Source organism: Cyprinodon variegatus, unplaced genomic scaffold (assembly GCF_000732505.1).
Source record: "Cyprinodon variegatus isolate N-32 unplaced genomic scaffold, C_variegatus-1.0 Scaffold5, whole genome shotgun sequence".
Taxonomy (NCBI): Eukaryota; Metazoa; Chordata; class Actinopteri; order Cyprinodontiformes; family Cyprinodontidae; genus Cyprinodon; species Cyprinodon variegatus.
Genome location: NW_015150458.1, coordinates 1,999,294 through 2,016,809, shown reverse-complemented (window position 1 = coordinate 2,016,809; position 17,516 = coordinate 1,999,294). Strand labels below are relative to the sequence as shown.

Genomic DNA, 17,516 nt, shown 5'->3' with positions numbered 1-17,516 from the left:
TTATTATTATTATTATTATTATTTTATTCTTTTTGTAGATGAATTACACATAAAAAAAATAATCATCATATTGATATTAACAATGTTCATTTTTCCTTAGATTTCCTTTGCGTTTCCTGAATTCCAAACGTCGTTGTTTTGTGGTGTGCGTAAATAAAAAAAAAAAATAAAAAAAACATTTTCGCTTAATTCGTTTTGGGGTTTAAAAGAAATAAACTAGGGTCTGTGCATGAAGTTAGGCCTGTGAGGTGTGGGCCCTCAGAGCCCTCTGCAGTGGAACATTTCCACAGCAGCGCTACAGTCTATCTACACGCTTCTGCGTGTTGCCATAATGAGACACAAAGCCCCCCTCTAATGAGCAATTACACATAGTGCAGCCCGTTCCCATAACCAATCATTGCGTGTGAAGGCAAACATTCCTTTGTGCTGGTATCAGCGGCTCTGCCTCCTCCTCTTCATCAGCAGCGAAGGGGAGGAAGTGCAGGCTGTTTGGTGGACACCTCTACTGAAAAGACAGGCCGCTGTCACGCACATCCTTGTCAGGGACACTAAAGGTATTCAGGCTGCATCCATAGCCTTCGGCTATTTCTATTGGATACACCCTTAATTGGGAGTCTTGTTAGGAGGAGACATCAAAAAGCAAACGTTACAGCGGTCGCTCTGCACTTAAATCATTATCACCAAGAAATAAAAACTGCCTCACAGCCCCATGCGTCAAGGTGTCTCCATAGCCACTGCGTGATAATGAGGCTCACCTTGGTTGGGCTGCCCTGGCACTGATGTTCCCGGGTACCAGCCTGGCCGGGTCCCCCAAGTTCCTGTCTGACCGTTGAGCATTCTCAGCTTGTCATACATGCCATCTGCGCCCATCTGTTGCTTTTCACTCGCCAGGTTGCGGAGGACTCTGTTTATTGATGACACCTGAATGACAAATGATCAAACTGAGGATTAGAATCAGAGGAGGAATTGGATCAATCAGTGTGTTACTGCAAAAAAAAAAAAAAAAATGTTCACTGAGTTCACAACATATGGGGGGTATAATCTTAAAATTTGCTTAGAGGGATTGAAGCGCAAAAACGGTCCTTCCCGGCGCATGTCAGGGGGGATCTCACACTGTACAGTCTGCCCTCCCCTCCACTTTGAAACGCAGTGTATTTAATAAGACTGAATGGATGGGTGCCCATCTCTTTTTCCTCCACTGCATGGGGGAAAAAACTCACTGTAGCAAATGAAATCATGCACACACACTCCTAGTCAACGCACTTACGCTGGGTATGTTGTCGTTGGTGCAGATCCCCTCCGACAGCAGCCGGTCGCGGATCTCCCAGGCGAAGATTGACGGACACTCCCGTTTGTACTGCGCGATTTTGGCGACAACCTCCGGAGTGGCGACGCGGGGCTTGCTGCCGCCTATCGCTCTCGGTCTGATGGAGCCAGTTTCATAATATCTGCCCAGGATCTTGCTCACGCAGCCATTGGACACCTGGACGGGGAACAAAAGACACAATTCACATACATTATTTATAACTATTAATGGAATATCTATGATGGCTCAAATAAGTTTCACCTTTTCACTGTCCAGCACTTGGACTTCATCATGGGTCTACAAACACAGAAAATATGCCTTCAATTGTACATTAGGCATCTTTTCTATCAAAGAGCAGGCAGATTACTTTCCTTTTTCCCCCTTGCGCTCTAATTAAATTTGTTGTGAGAAAATTATATTTTTACTGCCTTGAAACTGTGAAAAAAATCGTTTTAAATGATCTTTCAGGGGCTGCTTCGTTTCTAGTTTGCTCCAAGAGATCATCATCAGACTGTGAATACAGTCTGTATTAAATATGTTTTATTCATACTTAAAAAAATAATAATAAACAGACAAACTAGAATCTCACCTGTAATATCCTGGAGATGTCGCAGGGTCGAGCGCCACTGTGAGCAAGTTCAACTATTTTCTGCCTGGTGGAATCCGGCAGCGGTCTGCCATTAACAAACACACCACCAAGCTGGTTTACGCCACTGTGACCTACATGGAGACAAACGCATCGGAGTCACCAAAGCGCAGAGCAGCACAGAAGCAGGTAACACTGTGATAAAGACTGGTGATTTTCATGTAATGGTGAGCAGGGTGACTTAAGCTGTTTAGGAGAACCGAGATACAGATGAAACATAAAGGCAGCATACAGTCAAACTGAAAGAAAACCTTTCCAATATAACGCGTAAAGAGCGCACTCCTCCCTCATAAAGCACAGTTATACAGCTGACACATGCAGAACAGGAGTCAAATGACAGCAGCGTCACACAAACCAAGCCAAAAACATCTTAATTAGCTATTTTATTATATAAGTTGTATTTAACGATCAATTACCTTGAAAAAAAAATGTTAACCAACCTTTTACAAAACCGGCAAACTTTTCCATCCTCTCACAAAGACCATCAAAGCCCATCAATAACAACCTTCAAATGATAATCGACTCCACTGACAATCTCAAAAATGAAAAAAATGCTTAAATTTTATTTTCTTAAACGGCATTATGAATTAAAAGTCGTTGAATCTGCAGTATATGCTGTAAAAATGCGCACAAAATATGCTGTAAAAAAGGCGCACAAAAGCAATAAGCAGTGGGATTCAAGCTCCATAAGCAGCGATTGTTTTCTTCTTATAAAGTCTAATTTCATATTTTGAAATTCCTCGTTAAACCTGCTTATTTTTGCAACGCTGTAAAGCAAAGAATAAACCCGCAAACCTGAAGCCAAATGGGAAAGCTGACTCCCCGGAGTGCCTGCGCTGCGCTGCGCTCTGATTCTCCGCTCCCTTCCCCTGCGCTGCCGCCCGGTGCATTGACTCCGGGAGCAGAGGCTCCTTAGCAATAAATAAGCTCCAAATATAGAAGAGGGGGAAATATGATGAGCCTGCCTGACATTTGTCTTTAAAATAAAGCTAGCTGCACGTCAAGTTTGAGCTTAATTTCTGGAAATGGGCGGAAGTCGCCTCGGATCATGCATGGGAGGCTAATTGAAAAGATCAGTTGGAGCACTTGTGGCAGGCATGTCACTTTATGACACCGCTCCGCTTTTGAAAATCGCATCGTCACGACAAATAGTAGCATGATAAAACGACCCTTTCTGTCTGCATTTGGATATCACTCAGACAAAATTGGACGCTACTCCTTTACCCTCGGAGGGAGACTTCCTTTTAAGGTGGCCGGGGGCTACGCGCGGTCACACAAACGAGGGCGCGCCTGGATTTTTAACATATTAAAAGTGACATGCATTTTTTTTCTTCCTCCCCCTTGTTTGTATTTGACAACAAATGCTCACAGCCACTGCAGTCCTGTTGTGTGCAGTCGGTGGGTGTCTTCACTCTGGTGTGCAACATCCACATGGCAATGAGTGCAGACTTTATATTATGAAGGGAGAAAAAAAAAACTTTTATACATGACTGGATGTAAACCTGTTTAACTGAGCAACACATCCCTCTTCGCCGCAACGTGTAATAATCTCCCAGCGTGGATCTGATTGATGGTAAATCCATTATCATCCCTCTTGCTCTTCAGTAATTCCAGGATTAAGTGGAATTAATGGACTTCTTACGCTGAAATTGGCCTATTCCACATTAAGCCGCGCTGCTTCTCCTCCACCACTGTATCACTTCTGATTTATACCCATCATATAAATCCTCCTGATCAATAAAGCCGTCAGATAAGGAATTCACATAAAAAAAAATCAAACTCCCCTCTCCCTGCTTCTGAGGTTAAGTCTTAATCATAGCGGCAATTCCCTGAAGTGGCCGCAGTCGATCTCGCCCGCTGGCGCTGATTACGCGCCCTAGTATTCTATTGCAAGTCGACAAATAGGAAAACATATGGTGTCAATTTGGACGCTCCCCACCATGTACACCCAGGAGTTATTAGCACAAAAGCCGACGAGGCCACCACGACCTTTAGACAACCCAAAGGGCCGGGCTCAGTGATATCTCCTCGGCAAATTCGCAGCAGACATCACACGCCAAGCCAGGGGAGCATCCCATTAACATCAATCCGCAGCAAAGCAGAAGCGCAAAGGCTGTTGTACACAGCTTTGATAAGGCCCCCATCATCTCTGCAATAGACCACTGGCAAAGCAAGCAAGGAAAAACACAATAATAATAGAATAAAAAAAAAATCCCACCACCGCGGCTACTTTCTCTCCTTATTTCCATGGGAATCAACAATCCACGTGGATTCAAATATGTTTTGTATCAAAATGCGCACAAATTACAGCACAGACATCGAGGTATATGGATTATAATATAATGAAATTATTCCACACACCTTCATCACAGATGTCATACACCTCTTGTCCAGCAGCAAGAGAGAAAATGTTTCATGTTTATCCTTTTAATGTTTCAACATACACACGCACACACACCAGAAATAAAACTTTTAACAACTTCATCTTTGCTTTTTTTTTTTTCTTTTACCTTTTACCCACAACAATATCATTTTTATTATTTATCCTGAGTCTCCACTGGTTAAAATAAGAGCTTTTGTTTCCTTCCTCCTCCTTTTCTAGTTCATGCTGTCTGTGCTGCAGGAATATATGGACTAATCTACATAAGACATTATTGCCATTCCCCGTGTTTCATGTGGGGCTCTCTTTTCTGCAGAGCTCATCTCGTATGCAGCCCTGGCAGCCAGCTCTAACGCTAATGCAGACGGCTGTGCAATTATTTAATACCAACTCAAGCAGAAACAAAAAATCTCCCTCTCGACCCACCACCTCCAACCCCCCCTTTCTCTCTCTGGAGAGTCACGGCTTTGATTAACTTGTTCAATCAGAACTTTGCCTATACATATTGTTGCAAAGACAGTTATAAGCTATAAGGGGAAAACATCTACTTCTAATTAAGGAGCAAAAATAGCAAATCATATGTATTCCCTGTTTGCAAGAATAAATATATTTTAGTTTGTGTTTTTTTTTTCTATTTCTCTTTTTAAAGAGCAAAAAAATGTCTGTGGGTGTCGCTTCCATGCCACCATATTAAAAAGCAGCGGCTGTAATGAGAATTTTCACATAAAAAAAAAATGGAGATACATGAAAAAAACTTACTGTTTTGCATCATCGAGGCTACGCCAGACTCCCACGTGGCTTGGTTGTGGTATTCTACGCATCACAAAGAAAACAACAAAACTGGTTAGTACAAGATTCAGTGATCTCCTATAAATATACTTTGCTTGTTTGTTCGTTTGTTTTACGTTTTAAATTATTTTAGCATTAAAATAAAATTTCGATTTTCTTTAGATTTGAATTTGACAGCTATCTCTTTGTTAAAGTAGATTTTTTCTTGTTGTTGTTTTCGTTTTTTTTTTTTTTGTTATTTTACATGTGCAAATGCAAAATTGTTTTTTTTTAACAACCTGATTGCATGTTTATATTTATATATATTCAGATATGTGGATTTAATTAAACTTGCCTGGGAAAAGAGTTGACTGTCCACTCTATAACAATTTAGACAATCATCTCCCGCTTTCACTACTTAATGTCTCCCTATAGGACAGAGCAGAACAACACATTAGGACAGCAGCAGCTACACTGATCTGCTCAAACCTACTAAATTCTGTGGCCAAATAAATGACTTATCATTGACGTGAAACAACATACATGTCAGCACCTGTCAAAATAAACACACGCTAACAACCAGTGGGGCTCTGCACTGCAAAAAACGATCTAGAAATGAGTAAAAATGTTTATTTACCCTTAATTTGAGCAAGTTAATTAGAAGATTTGCCAATGGAATTAGTATTTTTCACTCTTAAAATAAAATTATTTGATAATATGCACTTGAAATGAGACAATACAATAGTTTTTTTCTTATTTTAAATGTAACTTGTATTGTTCTATTGGCAAAGTATCTCTCTTTCCCCCTCAATTCAAGAAAAATGCACCTATTTTAAGCAAAAAATGAGTTAGATTTCTATTGTTTGCAGTGTAACTCTTTAACAGAACTTTTCCTCTCAGTGCTTCTATTTTGTGAAGGTTTTAAACAAAGAAATCAGGTTTTATCGTCCCAGCAAGAGGCCTTTAAACACCCCCTTAAATAAAAAAAAAGGGAAAAAAAAAAAAGAAAGAAAAACACTTAATGTAGGAACTGTACAGTGACACACGTTGTCTACCTCGCCTCTCTGCCCTGCAAAAGTCCAGAGCAGGAAGGGGGGGTACAGAGCTGTTGTACAAAGCCTGCTGCTCCCCATAACAATGCTGCACCCCCTCCTCTCTGTATACCTCCAACTCCGGGGTGAAAACTCGGCCTGCGCGACTAGAAACACGCAACTAAAACACACCAACAAGTTCAGATTAATACAAAGAGCCGGAGGCATGAATCCACCCCCTCCAGGAGCTTTCACACACACACACACACACACACCCCCTCCTCTCCCTCTCTCTCTTACACACACACACACACACACACACATAATAACCCCACTACCCCTCATGCTCCACTCTTATAGAGAAATAAAAAAATATATTTTGGCTATATAGTAAAATCAAAAGGTAATTTCTTCTTCTAAATACTTGGTGGTTGTTGGGTGCTGCTGGTGCGGTTTGTAAAGCGGGTTTCTAACGACACAAGAGCGCAGTGGGGCGCTCAATTGGAAAAGACAAATGCGGAAAAGAAGCTATTGAAAAAGATTGAGAGAGGAGGGGGGGACCGATAAAAAAAAGGGGGCCAGGCCGGGGAGAAGTCTGAAGTTTTCATTTTCCTCCTCCGTGCCTGGCTGTGTTGTGTTCAGAAAAAGGAAGAATGCAAAAGAAAGAAGGAGGTGTCTCTCATAGACATGCTTGTAAAGGCCGAGACAAGTTTGGGAAGACGCAAGCAGGGGCCGCCATTACTTTTAGATTATAGCATGTTTTAACAAATGAGCTGCTCTGTCATTAATCAAATGCAGATTCCTTCACACTGATACTCATCAATCAGCGTGCAAAACTGACGGAATATATAGACACACATTTTAACATGCAAGATAAAATAAATCCAACTTAAAGCTTGGATTTAAATTTGTTTTCAGGTTTTATATCACCCTATAAAAGCGACTGCATGGCTGTAGCGACTTCACTGGTAATAGAGCTGAGTAGTTAATCATTTATTTAAGGATGAAAGCGCAAAAGTTGTTGTTCCAGGGGTTAACTATTATCTAATCTGCATTTCTTTCACTAAAGTAATTCGGAACAACAATGTCTTTATTTTAAATGCCTTATTTTGTTTTCTGGATGCTGTCCTCTAAATATGCATGCAGGGCCTTGCACTGGTTCAACCTGACACCAAATATACAGAAAAATAGATCATATTAGATTATTTGAAATAATTGTCCTGTTAATGGTGCAAAAAAATTAATGAAATTAATCGGATATTAAAATGCAGGCATGATTTTATTTTTTTCTTCTTTTAGTTAATTTGTTTTATAATCACAAATGCGCTAGTAAATCACATAAAAGCACATCTTTAAAATAAATCTTAGAATTTAATTTTGGCATATATTTTTTAAGAAAGACAACAGCAGTCGATGACCTGTTTTAAAATCCCTAAAATTGTTTTGGAAAACTCTCTGATATTGTTTATTTGGTATTTTATATAGGGATGTATCATTTTATATTTATTTCTTATTTTAAAAATCTATTATTTAAAATTATTTCAATAAAATAGTTATATTATTTTTCTCACTCAGTTTATAGGGCTGGTAAGTTTTTAGGACTTTTTTATTTTTGTAACACCTGCAAACAAACATTCTTCCTGCGTGAAGTTTTTTTTTTCTCCTTTACTTTCTTTATTTTCTTTCTTTTTAAATTATTCTTTATTTTATTTTATTTTTTTTAAAGCGCTTGGGTGACTCGCCTGCATGAATCAATCTGACACCTTTCTTCAACGGGTCATTGCGCTCCATTCTCCACGATGATCACTGTCCTGGCTCAGCGTAGTTTTGTTCCCCCCTTTATTCATCCCCTCCATAAATAAGCGGTAACCTATCTATAAGACCTAAACGCAAACATGATGAAAAAAAAACTGTGGAGCGGATAAAATCCGATTGAGGCGCTGAAGCCACAATTTTTTTGAAAGAGTGCAATCGTAAGACAAACAGCGCAGTCAAAAAGAGGGAAAGAGCCACAAGTTTACCACTAATCCTCAAACTACAGTAAACATAATAATACCAATAATAATATTTTTATAATAATGACATTTGGATGAATAAGTTGGGAATATAAAAAACATGTTGGTTATAATCTCACCTTTTTGGGGCATCCTCCGACCTTGTTAAACTACAGGCTGCAGAGCCCCGTTCTCCACACCAAAATGATGGAACAAAAAGTAAAAAGCCAAAAAAAAAAGAAAAAAGAAAAAGCCGACCAGGATATTGGTATCTCTTGTTCCCGGGAAGTTTAGAAGAGGAAAAATTAGTTTCCAGCGGTATTTGGCGGAGACGGAGGGGGTATCCCTGCGAAGAAGACAGAGATTGACAGTGAAATCAGATGTCAGGACGCACGGAGTTTGGCGCTGGATGTGCGCTGGCGTGTGAGAGAGCGAATGAGAGAGTCGGGATGAGGGAGAGTGGGGAAGAGAGAGACGAGGGAGGGTGGAAGGGGGAGGAGGGAAACGAAGAGAGAGAGAGAGAAAAAGCCGTGGTGGAAAGTAGGTGGGGGTAAAGAGAATGAACGCACCTATGCTGATTGGTGATGGAACAAGTGTATTAATGTTATGTGTTCCTGGTCTGCTGTGTACGCCTCTCCTCTCCTCGCCTCCCTCCACCGCTCTTCACTGGCCCATTAGCGCGACCCGACCTCTGTCATCATCCCCCATATAAACACTTCCCCCCTGTGCCACAGCCAAAGCGGGAAACAGAGCCACGGCAGCAGAAGAGAGGAAGAAAAAGAAAGAAAAAACTGGGTAGAGAGAAAGTATGGAGTCGTTTTCTCCATTTTGCCACGCAAAAGCTCCCTGTGCCAACTTGCAGCAAAAGTAGCTGCGTGAACCAAAAACATCCATTCCTCTTCCAGGGAATCACGGGCAGGCATGGCTCCAACCTGAGGGTGGCTGCAGTCAGGGTGTAAAGATGAAGTGGGCAAAGTGGGGAGGAACTGACGGAGAGTTTTACCAAACTAAAAAAGAGCAGCAGAGAGGCGATGCCCCTCAGATGTGGTACGATTCCCATTTAGATGCGCTTCTTTCAGAAGTTGTATGTTATTTTTTTCCAAACTTTTCTAGTGAAGTTCACAGCATTCACTTATAAAACGTCCACCCCACCACGTGCTTTTGTTTATTCTTTTTTTTTTTTTTTAGCACCACCCGATCAGCCATACCCCTCCTGTCAACAAGGAGCGCCCTGCGTAAAGAGCGCGGCCCCTTTACGCAAGCTCGGCTGCGTTTTACTGGGAAAGGGGGGGGCTTTGCGACGTCACTCCCGCTTCCTGACAGCGAAGAGCACGCGCTTGTAAATAAAGTAAATCAAATGACTGCGTAGCCATGACCACACGCTCCCCATAACTGCACCGGCTGAATGAGTGGACCATTACTGCACACCTCAGCGCACCCAAAAGCAACCCCTCTGCGCGACGTGTCCGTGGGTAAACTCTGAGCTCTCTGCGACCAAAGAAAAAAAAGGGGGGTAGAGATGAGGTTTGTGTGTACGCTGAAGCCAAATTTGAATAAAAATAAATGTAAAAAAAGGTAGGGGAGCCTGCAACAGGGTCAAAATATGGGAGATGGGAAACGCATCAACAGGGGGAGGGGGTGAAATCTTTTTTTAGTGGTGAGAGGGGGGGCTCTGAAATGAAGTCATGGAGGCATACACTTGACTTTCTTTGGCATGTGAAAAAGTAGAAGAAGTCAGAGCTCATCAATAAAACACTTTTGAGGTGAAAGAGGGCTCCCTAACAACCATCGCATTCCTGACTGCGGGTTCAATGAGTAGACAAACGACTCTGCCAGGGAAAGAGAGAGAGGGAGAAAGGGGGGAGACAGGGAAGGGAAGGAGGTGAGGGCCTGCTCTGCTTGAATGGGGCCCTCAGTGGGCCGGCGAGATAATGAGCTGAGAGGAGCGGCTCAAACTGTCACCGAGGGTCCCGCAGTGAGGAACAACACTTTGGCCAGTGCTTCCTCATCAAACAACCCGTAAACTAAACGAGCACATTCATCTGTTTCTGCTGGCTGCTTTGTTTCTACTTACTCAGACTGGTGGCTGTGCCTATGGGCCTGCAGCGAATGCTCCCAAGCTTATATCATCTGAAGAGGAGGAGGAGGGGGGTCCAGAACATTTTTACGTCAATGACCCCTCATATTAGACATGCATTAGACCAAAAACATCCCTCCCTCCTCTGCTTCTCCCCCTCCTCCTAGTAAGAAGTTTGTGACACAGTGGACCTTGACTTGGTTCCAATTAAATTGTAGGAGGAGCTTAGTTTGGACTTTAAATATTCATTATTTTTTCCAAAACTTTAGATTGATAAAGCTTTGGTGAAATAAAGTTAGATTGATTCCTAATGCTCAGTGAGAGCTGCAAGGTTGTGAGGTTTTGAACATTTTTAGGCAGAAACAGTTTCAGCCTTTTTTTAATTTGACTCCAGAGTCTGAGAAATATTGAATCCTCTCTCCAAAGTACACCGAGGCGTACTTTTGTTTTTGCCACTCATTTGTCACAGGGTGCAGCTGTCAAATAAAACAAAACAAAACAAAAAAATGCACACCACTAACCTGCCTTCCTTTGACAGGCAGATTCCCAGAGGAGTGTCAAGTAGTTTTCTTTAGAAACAAAAGCAATGGGTTATTGGTTTCTTTTTGGTTAAGCATGAAATCCGCTTTAACAACTAATTCCTTGTCTTCACACTGTCTAAGAGGTTATGTAGGCCTATTCTCTCTTTTTTTTCTTTGGAAAAATCTCTCCAGATATATTAATCAGTACGCAGTTTTAACCTAATAAAGATGTTTTAAAATATTTAGAGCTACATCAGCTGTTTTGTTAAATTGCAGCAGATAAAGTTTGTTCAATTAAATATAAAAAGTATAAAGAATTAGAAGGGGGGTGATGGGAAAGCAATTAGCCCATTTCGGATTAGCAGCAATAATGTCACAGGCCCTGAAAGGGAACCCTAATCTGCTCACTATTTCCCCCCTGAGGCAAAGCGTTGTTTGTATCCTTCTGGAAACTTTGGGATACAGAAAAGAGGAAAGAATGAATGAATAAAAGAAGTAAATAAAACAATAAGGACAGATCTGAAGTGAAAACATTTCTTTCATTGCTGAGGGGAAAGGAGATCTGCTGGAGAGTAAACTAACAAGTTTCATTATATGTTTTTTTTTTTTTCAGCAGACACTGTGATGAAATTATTGGAGATCAATTTGATTCAATCTAAGGACATCGTTATGCTTTATAATGTTTATTTGCTCCTTACATGTAGTTATTTCTCGAAATCAACCTTCCTTCCTGGAGGTCACAGTTTATCAGGGCATGTCAAGGATATTTTTTTCTATTTAAAAAAATATATATTAAGATTTTCTATGACATAACCACCTGTTTCCAATTAATTTTACTTAAAGAAGAGATAATCATTAAAAAACAAGGAATGACAAAAAAATCAGGTGGTTGCATTCAAAATCAAAATTTATTTCATTTAATTTTTCATTATTATGTCTGTCATGTAAAGAGGTGAATAGGTTTTAATAAACAAAATACTTCGCAATGAAATAAAATATTTTATATTGAAATGTTTTCACTTAACATTTTACATGATTTCTTATTTCTATTTGCTAAATACACATTAAGTTATCAGAGTTTTGTTTTTTCCTTATAAAGTAACCACATCTTGCATTTTTAATAAGTATTTATTGCCTAGAATTCAGGACATTGGGAAATGATGTCACATCATTTATATTATTTTTGAAAACTTCTTATATGCATTTAAACATATGTTGAGAAGTATTTACAGACCCTGGGCTGTATTCTTCCTGTCACTGTGATTCACCAAACATCCTCAGACTGACACATTCACTCATTTTAATGGGATGCATGAGGACACCGACGTTGCTTTATTTGCATATGTCATTGCTAAGTTTAATAAGTTGCATTTGGACTTATTCTGCAGAAACTGCTCTAATGCTCTGAGGTTTCATCAGCCGGTTCCTCTTCCACGTGGAGCGCGACCAGAAGCAGAGGAAGCTCTGCTGAAGGCGCGTCTTTTTTTCCACACACTGTGTTTGTCCTAAGGGATCATGGCAGAAGAAAATGGTTTCTAGTTGTCTAAATGTTGCTAGTCTCCTCTTATCAGCGCCTTTTAAGGGAATCATATAAGCAAACACATGAATTAAAAAAATTTCTGCCTTATCCTCTAAATCTAAAATATACTGCAGTTTAAAATGTTCATGTTTCTGCACCGGATGGCTCGGTGCTTTGCTGCATGATACTTGAGGTGAGCAGAGCTGGTTAACCCTCACCTGGAAAAAGGCTCCAAGTTTGGAGAAACTATGTGTCTAATGGTGTCACATTAGCCCGTGACAAAAAGAAACACAGAGGGTAAAAAAAGCTGAGTCTAAGGCAACAAGAGGAAGGGAGAGCTGTAAAAAATATATAGGCTTTTGATTGGTTTGATAATAACAGATAGATTCTTTCCACTTTGAAGGCACATTTTTACTAAACTTAACCTCACAAATTTATAATATTATTTCTCTGAATAAAGCATAGGTTTAAATCTGAAAAAAAAAAAGACCTGCAGGTGAACATTTCCGCTGCCGGACAGCAACATGTCCACAAACTACTGGGAAAAGCTGCGCGCTGGATGTGAGACCGAATATAATCTGACAGCAAAATTCCTTCCGATCACTGTATTTAGAATCATGTTGTTTCTTTGATTATAGAGGAACAAAATATCTACTTTCTGTTTTTATTTTTGTTGATATATATATATATATATACACACACACATATATATATATATATATATATATATATATATATATATATATATATATATATATACCGAATATTTTTTCCTCGGAAACTGTAAATCTATGCATATTCTCAAACCGCGCTTATTTTTTAAAACACCAACAGCTCTTCAAAAGTGCAATAAAAAAAGCTCACCGGGGTTGAAGGCAGCAGCGGTATCAGTGTATCCTGTGAATATAAGTTCGCTTAGTTCCTCCGCAGAATTTCTCCTCTCCAACGTTTAGGTCAACAATTCAAATTTGTCTTCCTTTAGATCCGTCGTGGAGTTGAAATGTCAGTGAGAGTGAGGAGGGGTTAAAAATATGCAGCTCTTACCAGCAACTTTCCCCTTCAGCATCAGCCTGAAGTTGGCAATGATTGGCTGGAGCGACGGGTCGACGTCACACCTTGGACTGAGAGTGGTGGAGCTCAGGACCGGGAAGCGGGCAAGGTGGCCTCCATGTGGAGCGCACCGGTCTGGGCGCTGAGCTCTGTGGAGCTGACCAGACTCTGCTGACAACCCGCGATATTATAAAGTGTTTTAGTTAGATTTTTATCAAATATATTTAAATATAAGTTATCTTTTTGTTCCCAGGTTCCTCTAGAGAAAGAGGATAAGATGCGGGTCAGTGGCGCACCCGACGGGGGTGGGGGGTCATATAGGGGCTAATGGTCACCTGTGTAAATTTACTTATTAAGTTTCTGAACTTACTTTTCAATCAACATATTATTATTTACAGTTTGTGTAAATGTTTTTTTGTTAGTTACTTATAGAGGATGTTTTATGTTATATTAACTAATCTTCTGAGGACCAACAGGCCTGCTGGGGACCAAAGTGGTCTTCTAATGTAGCGGACCCCATATTTTTTATATTAAGGAATCAGTTTAAGTAATTTCCCTCTGGGATTATTAAAGTATTTTTGATTTTGATTCTGATTCTGAGTTGGTGTGAACTGATTTTAGGTTAGGATAGGGTTAGCAATATACTGGAGATGCTCATTGTTATGGTTAATGTCCACAAATGCAGTAATTAAAATGAATGTAAAACTATTTAAATCCTGTTATGGATGGAAACACAAACTAAATATGTGTTAGTGGAAAGGAGGGCAGTGAAAGAACAAGTTAGCCAAGTTTTTGGAGGTGGTTTATTTATTTATTTATTTATTTATTTATTTATTTATTTATTTATTTATATATACCTTTTCAAGTGCCACTATAACAATGTGTCCCAATAAAGCACAATAAAGTGTGTTGGTGCTTCAGCTTTTAGAGAGGCAGTCTCATATTAATGGCATCCATCAGAACAGCTCTTATAAAACCTTCTGGATGCAAATCTGCTGTGCTACAGTGATTTACAGAACCAGGAGCAACAGATTTGGTAAAGCAGTTTTACATTTAATTTTACATTTACCTTATTTAAACTATATTATATCCAACTTTAATGGAAATTATTCTGATTTAGATTTGAAGTACTTGCTGAGGTAGGCTATAAGAAGCAAAGCATTATTTGACAGGGTTTTTCAGTCTGAGCATGCTCAGTGCAACAGGTGCCACCAGAGCACGTGGCAGCTACTCTTTAGGCCCTCCCTAGATTGGTATTGATATATGTTCAAAGCCAACCTTACACCTGGAAACTAGAGGAATAAAAAAAAGTTGTTCATTTTTATAAAGCTGGTGTAACCAGACTGTCTCTGCCTTTTATACCTCTGGCCCTATAAAATTGTCATCAGTGACTCATAATCGGGCTTCTGCTTACCTTTTAGCGAGGCAGGCTAAAAGCCTCAAACCCTTTTTTTTCACAACCTCTGATGTTTGTGTCAATTTGAACAAGAAGGTGAGTTAATGGGCAACCGCGTCGCCGCCAGTCTCTCAGGAAGAGGAGGAGGAGGGGGGGCAGGGCAGGTACGGGCCAGCCGGGACTGGCTGCGTTCGGGCCATTATTTGGATGCGCTGCCATTAAGAGGCCTCGATACTGTGCAACGCAGCAGGGTGCTCAACATGGGCGCTGGAAACCGCACGGCTTGGTCCCTGCTTATCAGGCTGTCAATAAAACGAAATGGGATGCAGCGGTCGGGCCAGGTGCTCCCTTTCCCTTCCCACACAGCCCCGCTCTCCAAAAGCAGATCAGGCGTGAAGGCAAATCTGTCCAGCCGGTTTTCCCTCTGCCGTCACCACGCTGCCTCTGCTGCTGCACAACACCACCTCCCTCCCTCCCTCTCTCTCTCTCCCTGCCTATCGGTGTCTCTCTCCCACGCACACACACGCACAGTAAAACACACTGACAGTTGTTTCTGCGTTTTATGGATGTATGGAAACACTGAAACTCAAATATTCATGATATCGGCCCTTATTTGCATGCCAAGACATCTCAGTCTAAGTTTAAAGAGCAGATACAAATTGCAGATTCTGGCTATAGGCACCCGCCGACCTATAAAAAAAGCAAAAACTACAGGTGACGTTTTTTTCATATGGAGAGGAAGGTCTCATTCACACCGTGTCAGATCAAAATACAAACAAATAATAATAATGAAAAAAAATTGACCTTCCTTCTTTAATCCTGAACATTATGCCGCGAGTCCTACAACTCATGAGCGTCTCCATTGCGTCCGGTTTGGCATACGGAGAAAAACGCCAAGAAGGACCGGCCGCTATAGGTGCATGCAGAGTTAAAGGAGCTTTCAAAATGAACAAAACTTTTTAAAATGAAATTTTTGATTGCATTAAATCCCAAATTGTTGCTACAGAATCTGCACTGCTGTGTGCGCAATGCACGATGGATAAAAGGGGGCAACAGTTGTTGGGTGTCTCAATACCTGATGGATTCATTTGTGATTTCCCCCTCAAAGGATCAGGCGAGTTCGGATGTGTTAAAGGGGGGGAGATCTGATAAGAAAAAGTAACGCAACCTAATTACCCCCTCCAATCACACACAAAGACACATTTATTTGGTTCTACTGTGTGAAATGTTTTAATAAGCGCTGCGCGCTCCGTGTGCGCAGAGTTTCATTTGTTTTGTGTGTGTGTGTTTTTTTTTTTCCTCCACGCTCTCCGGCCTCGGATCGAGACATTAGCCGAATTCCCCCGGGGTGATTGGATGCAATTTGTCCGGAGCAGACAGGCACGCCCTGGATGTTAGGAGTTCACTTTGGCTCAACGTGACAAGTCGAACTTCGATCTAGAATTTCATCTGAAAGCGCATGGAGCGGAAAGATCCCGTGCCATTAAGTGTTCTTCTGGCTTTTCTTCTTTTGGAAACAACAAGATCACTCTTTTTTTTTGTTGTTGACAAATATTCAAAACAGATCTAATTGTCAAGCATCTTATTCCCGTGAGAGGCCCGTATGAACAGCGCTTTAAATTGAGCTATTCATGGTCAGGGTGCAGAGAAAGTCCAAATTTGGGATATGATGTCCTAAATCCATCACCCTATTAGATTATAGATAGACAGTGCCATGGATTAAAACACATATAAGACTGACACCTGCTACCCAACCCTCCTCGTGGATTGATTTGGATTTATTATGCTTGCAACAATAATGTTTCTGTTTTGCACAAAGCTGAACGGGCACGTTTTTCACTCTCTTTGCCAGGAGTGGCTAAAGTCAGTGTCCGTGTCGCGCTGTGAACTGACAGGGGAAAATGGGAGCTAACGAGGTTGTCAGATGTCCTGACAAGACAAATGAGAGCTCGTCACTCCCTGCGCTTTAATAACATTTAATGGAAACGTATTGCACCGTTCAAAATAAAGTGCTGCAAACACAGGGCTCTGAAGGCGACTCAGTTAATTACGCACGGCGCAGCAAATTACGCATCAGCTAAAGGGTGTTGGCCTGGATTCAGCACCATCAAGGAACACTATCTACATAACAAATATGATCTAATATGGCAATGTGACCTCTGACTTTGATAGCTAATTGAAAGAAAGCTGTAATTTCTATGTACAAAATGTAAAGTTTGTTTTAAATCCTATGGACCAACAAGGTTTGGTTATGTGTAAGGTGAACATTTATATTTACTGTGATCTTTGTATTACTGTAATACCTACAACTTCCTGCTTATTAATACCCAAGTCCATAGGTTGGAGTTCAGCTGTACAGGAATGAAATATGAGCGTTCTTCTGTGTAATGTGTGTTGTGCGTTTTAGCACACACACCGTTTGGCCATTATGGTCATGACACAAGGTCTCCATAAAGAAATGCGCATAAACTTCCTTCACTGTTTAGTTAACATCCAGCCTTATTCTATAAGGCTCATTATCTGAAATCTGTTTTGACGGATGATCTTATATGGAAAAAATGGAAGGGAATGCAAAATAATAAATAAATAATCAAACCTGCTTGTAAAACAAACAAACGAAACAAAAAAAGAAAAAAAAAAGTTAATTCCAAAGATATCAGCACAGTTACTACATATCAAACCAGTGGCAGGGATTCCGCTGGGTATCAGAAACCCGTCTCTATATATTCACCAGGGCATCATGACTGACATGCGAGGGAAAGACATTTGTGATCTTGTAATTCAGCTCCGCTCGATCCGCCTGATGGAGTAGACGGGATGTAAAAATA

General features: G+C 40.7%; 1 protein-coding gene across 13 annotated transcripts in view; it reads right to left on the bottom strand.

Moving 5' to 3' along the window:
* The window catches only part of pax6 (paired box 6), an 18,769-nt gene extending 5,520 nt beyond the window's left edge, over positions 1-13,249 (bottom strand). For 2 of the 13 annotated variants that reach the window (XM_015374221.1, XM_015374319.1), the window contains exons 1-8: positions 13,107-13,249; positions 8,266-8,471; positions 5,092-5,145; positions 4,314-4,337; positions 1,896-2,026; positions 1,568-1,603; positions 1,268-1,483; positions 756-921 (exon numbers count right to left, since the gene is read on the bottom strand). In XM_015374221.1, the coding sequence (XP_015229707.1) occupies positions 756-921; positions 1,268-1,483; positions 1,568-1,603; positions 1,896-2,026; positions 4,314-4,337; positions 5,092-5,145; positions 8,266-8,278 (640 nt within the window). In that variant the 5' untranslated portion in view covers positions 8,279-8,471; positions 13,107-13,249. Of the gene's footprint in view, positions 1-755; positions 922-1,267; positions 1,484-1,567; positions 1,604-1,895; positions 2,027-2,747; positions 2,876-4,313; positions 4,338-5,091; positions 5,146-5,455; positions 5,530-8,265; positions 8,632-8,694; positions 9,001-10,723; positions 10,772-13,106 lie in introns of those variants that run through there. The other 11 variants (XM_015374273.1, XM_015374239.1, XM_015374299.1 and 8 more) reach the window with 11 other exon arrangements.
* Between the last annotated feature and the right edge of the window lie 4,267 nt (positions 13,250-17,516).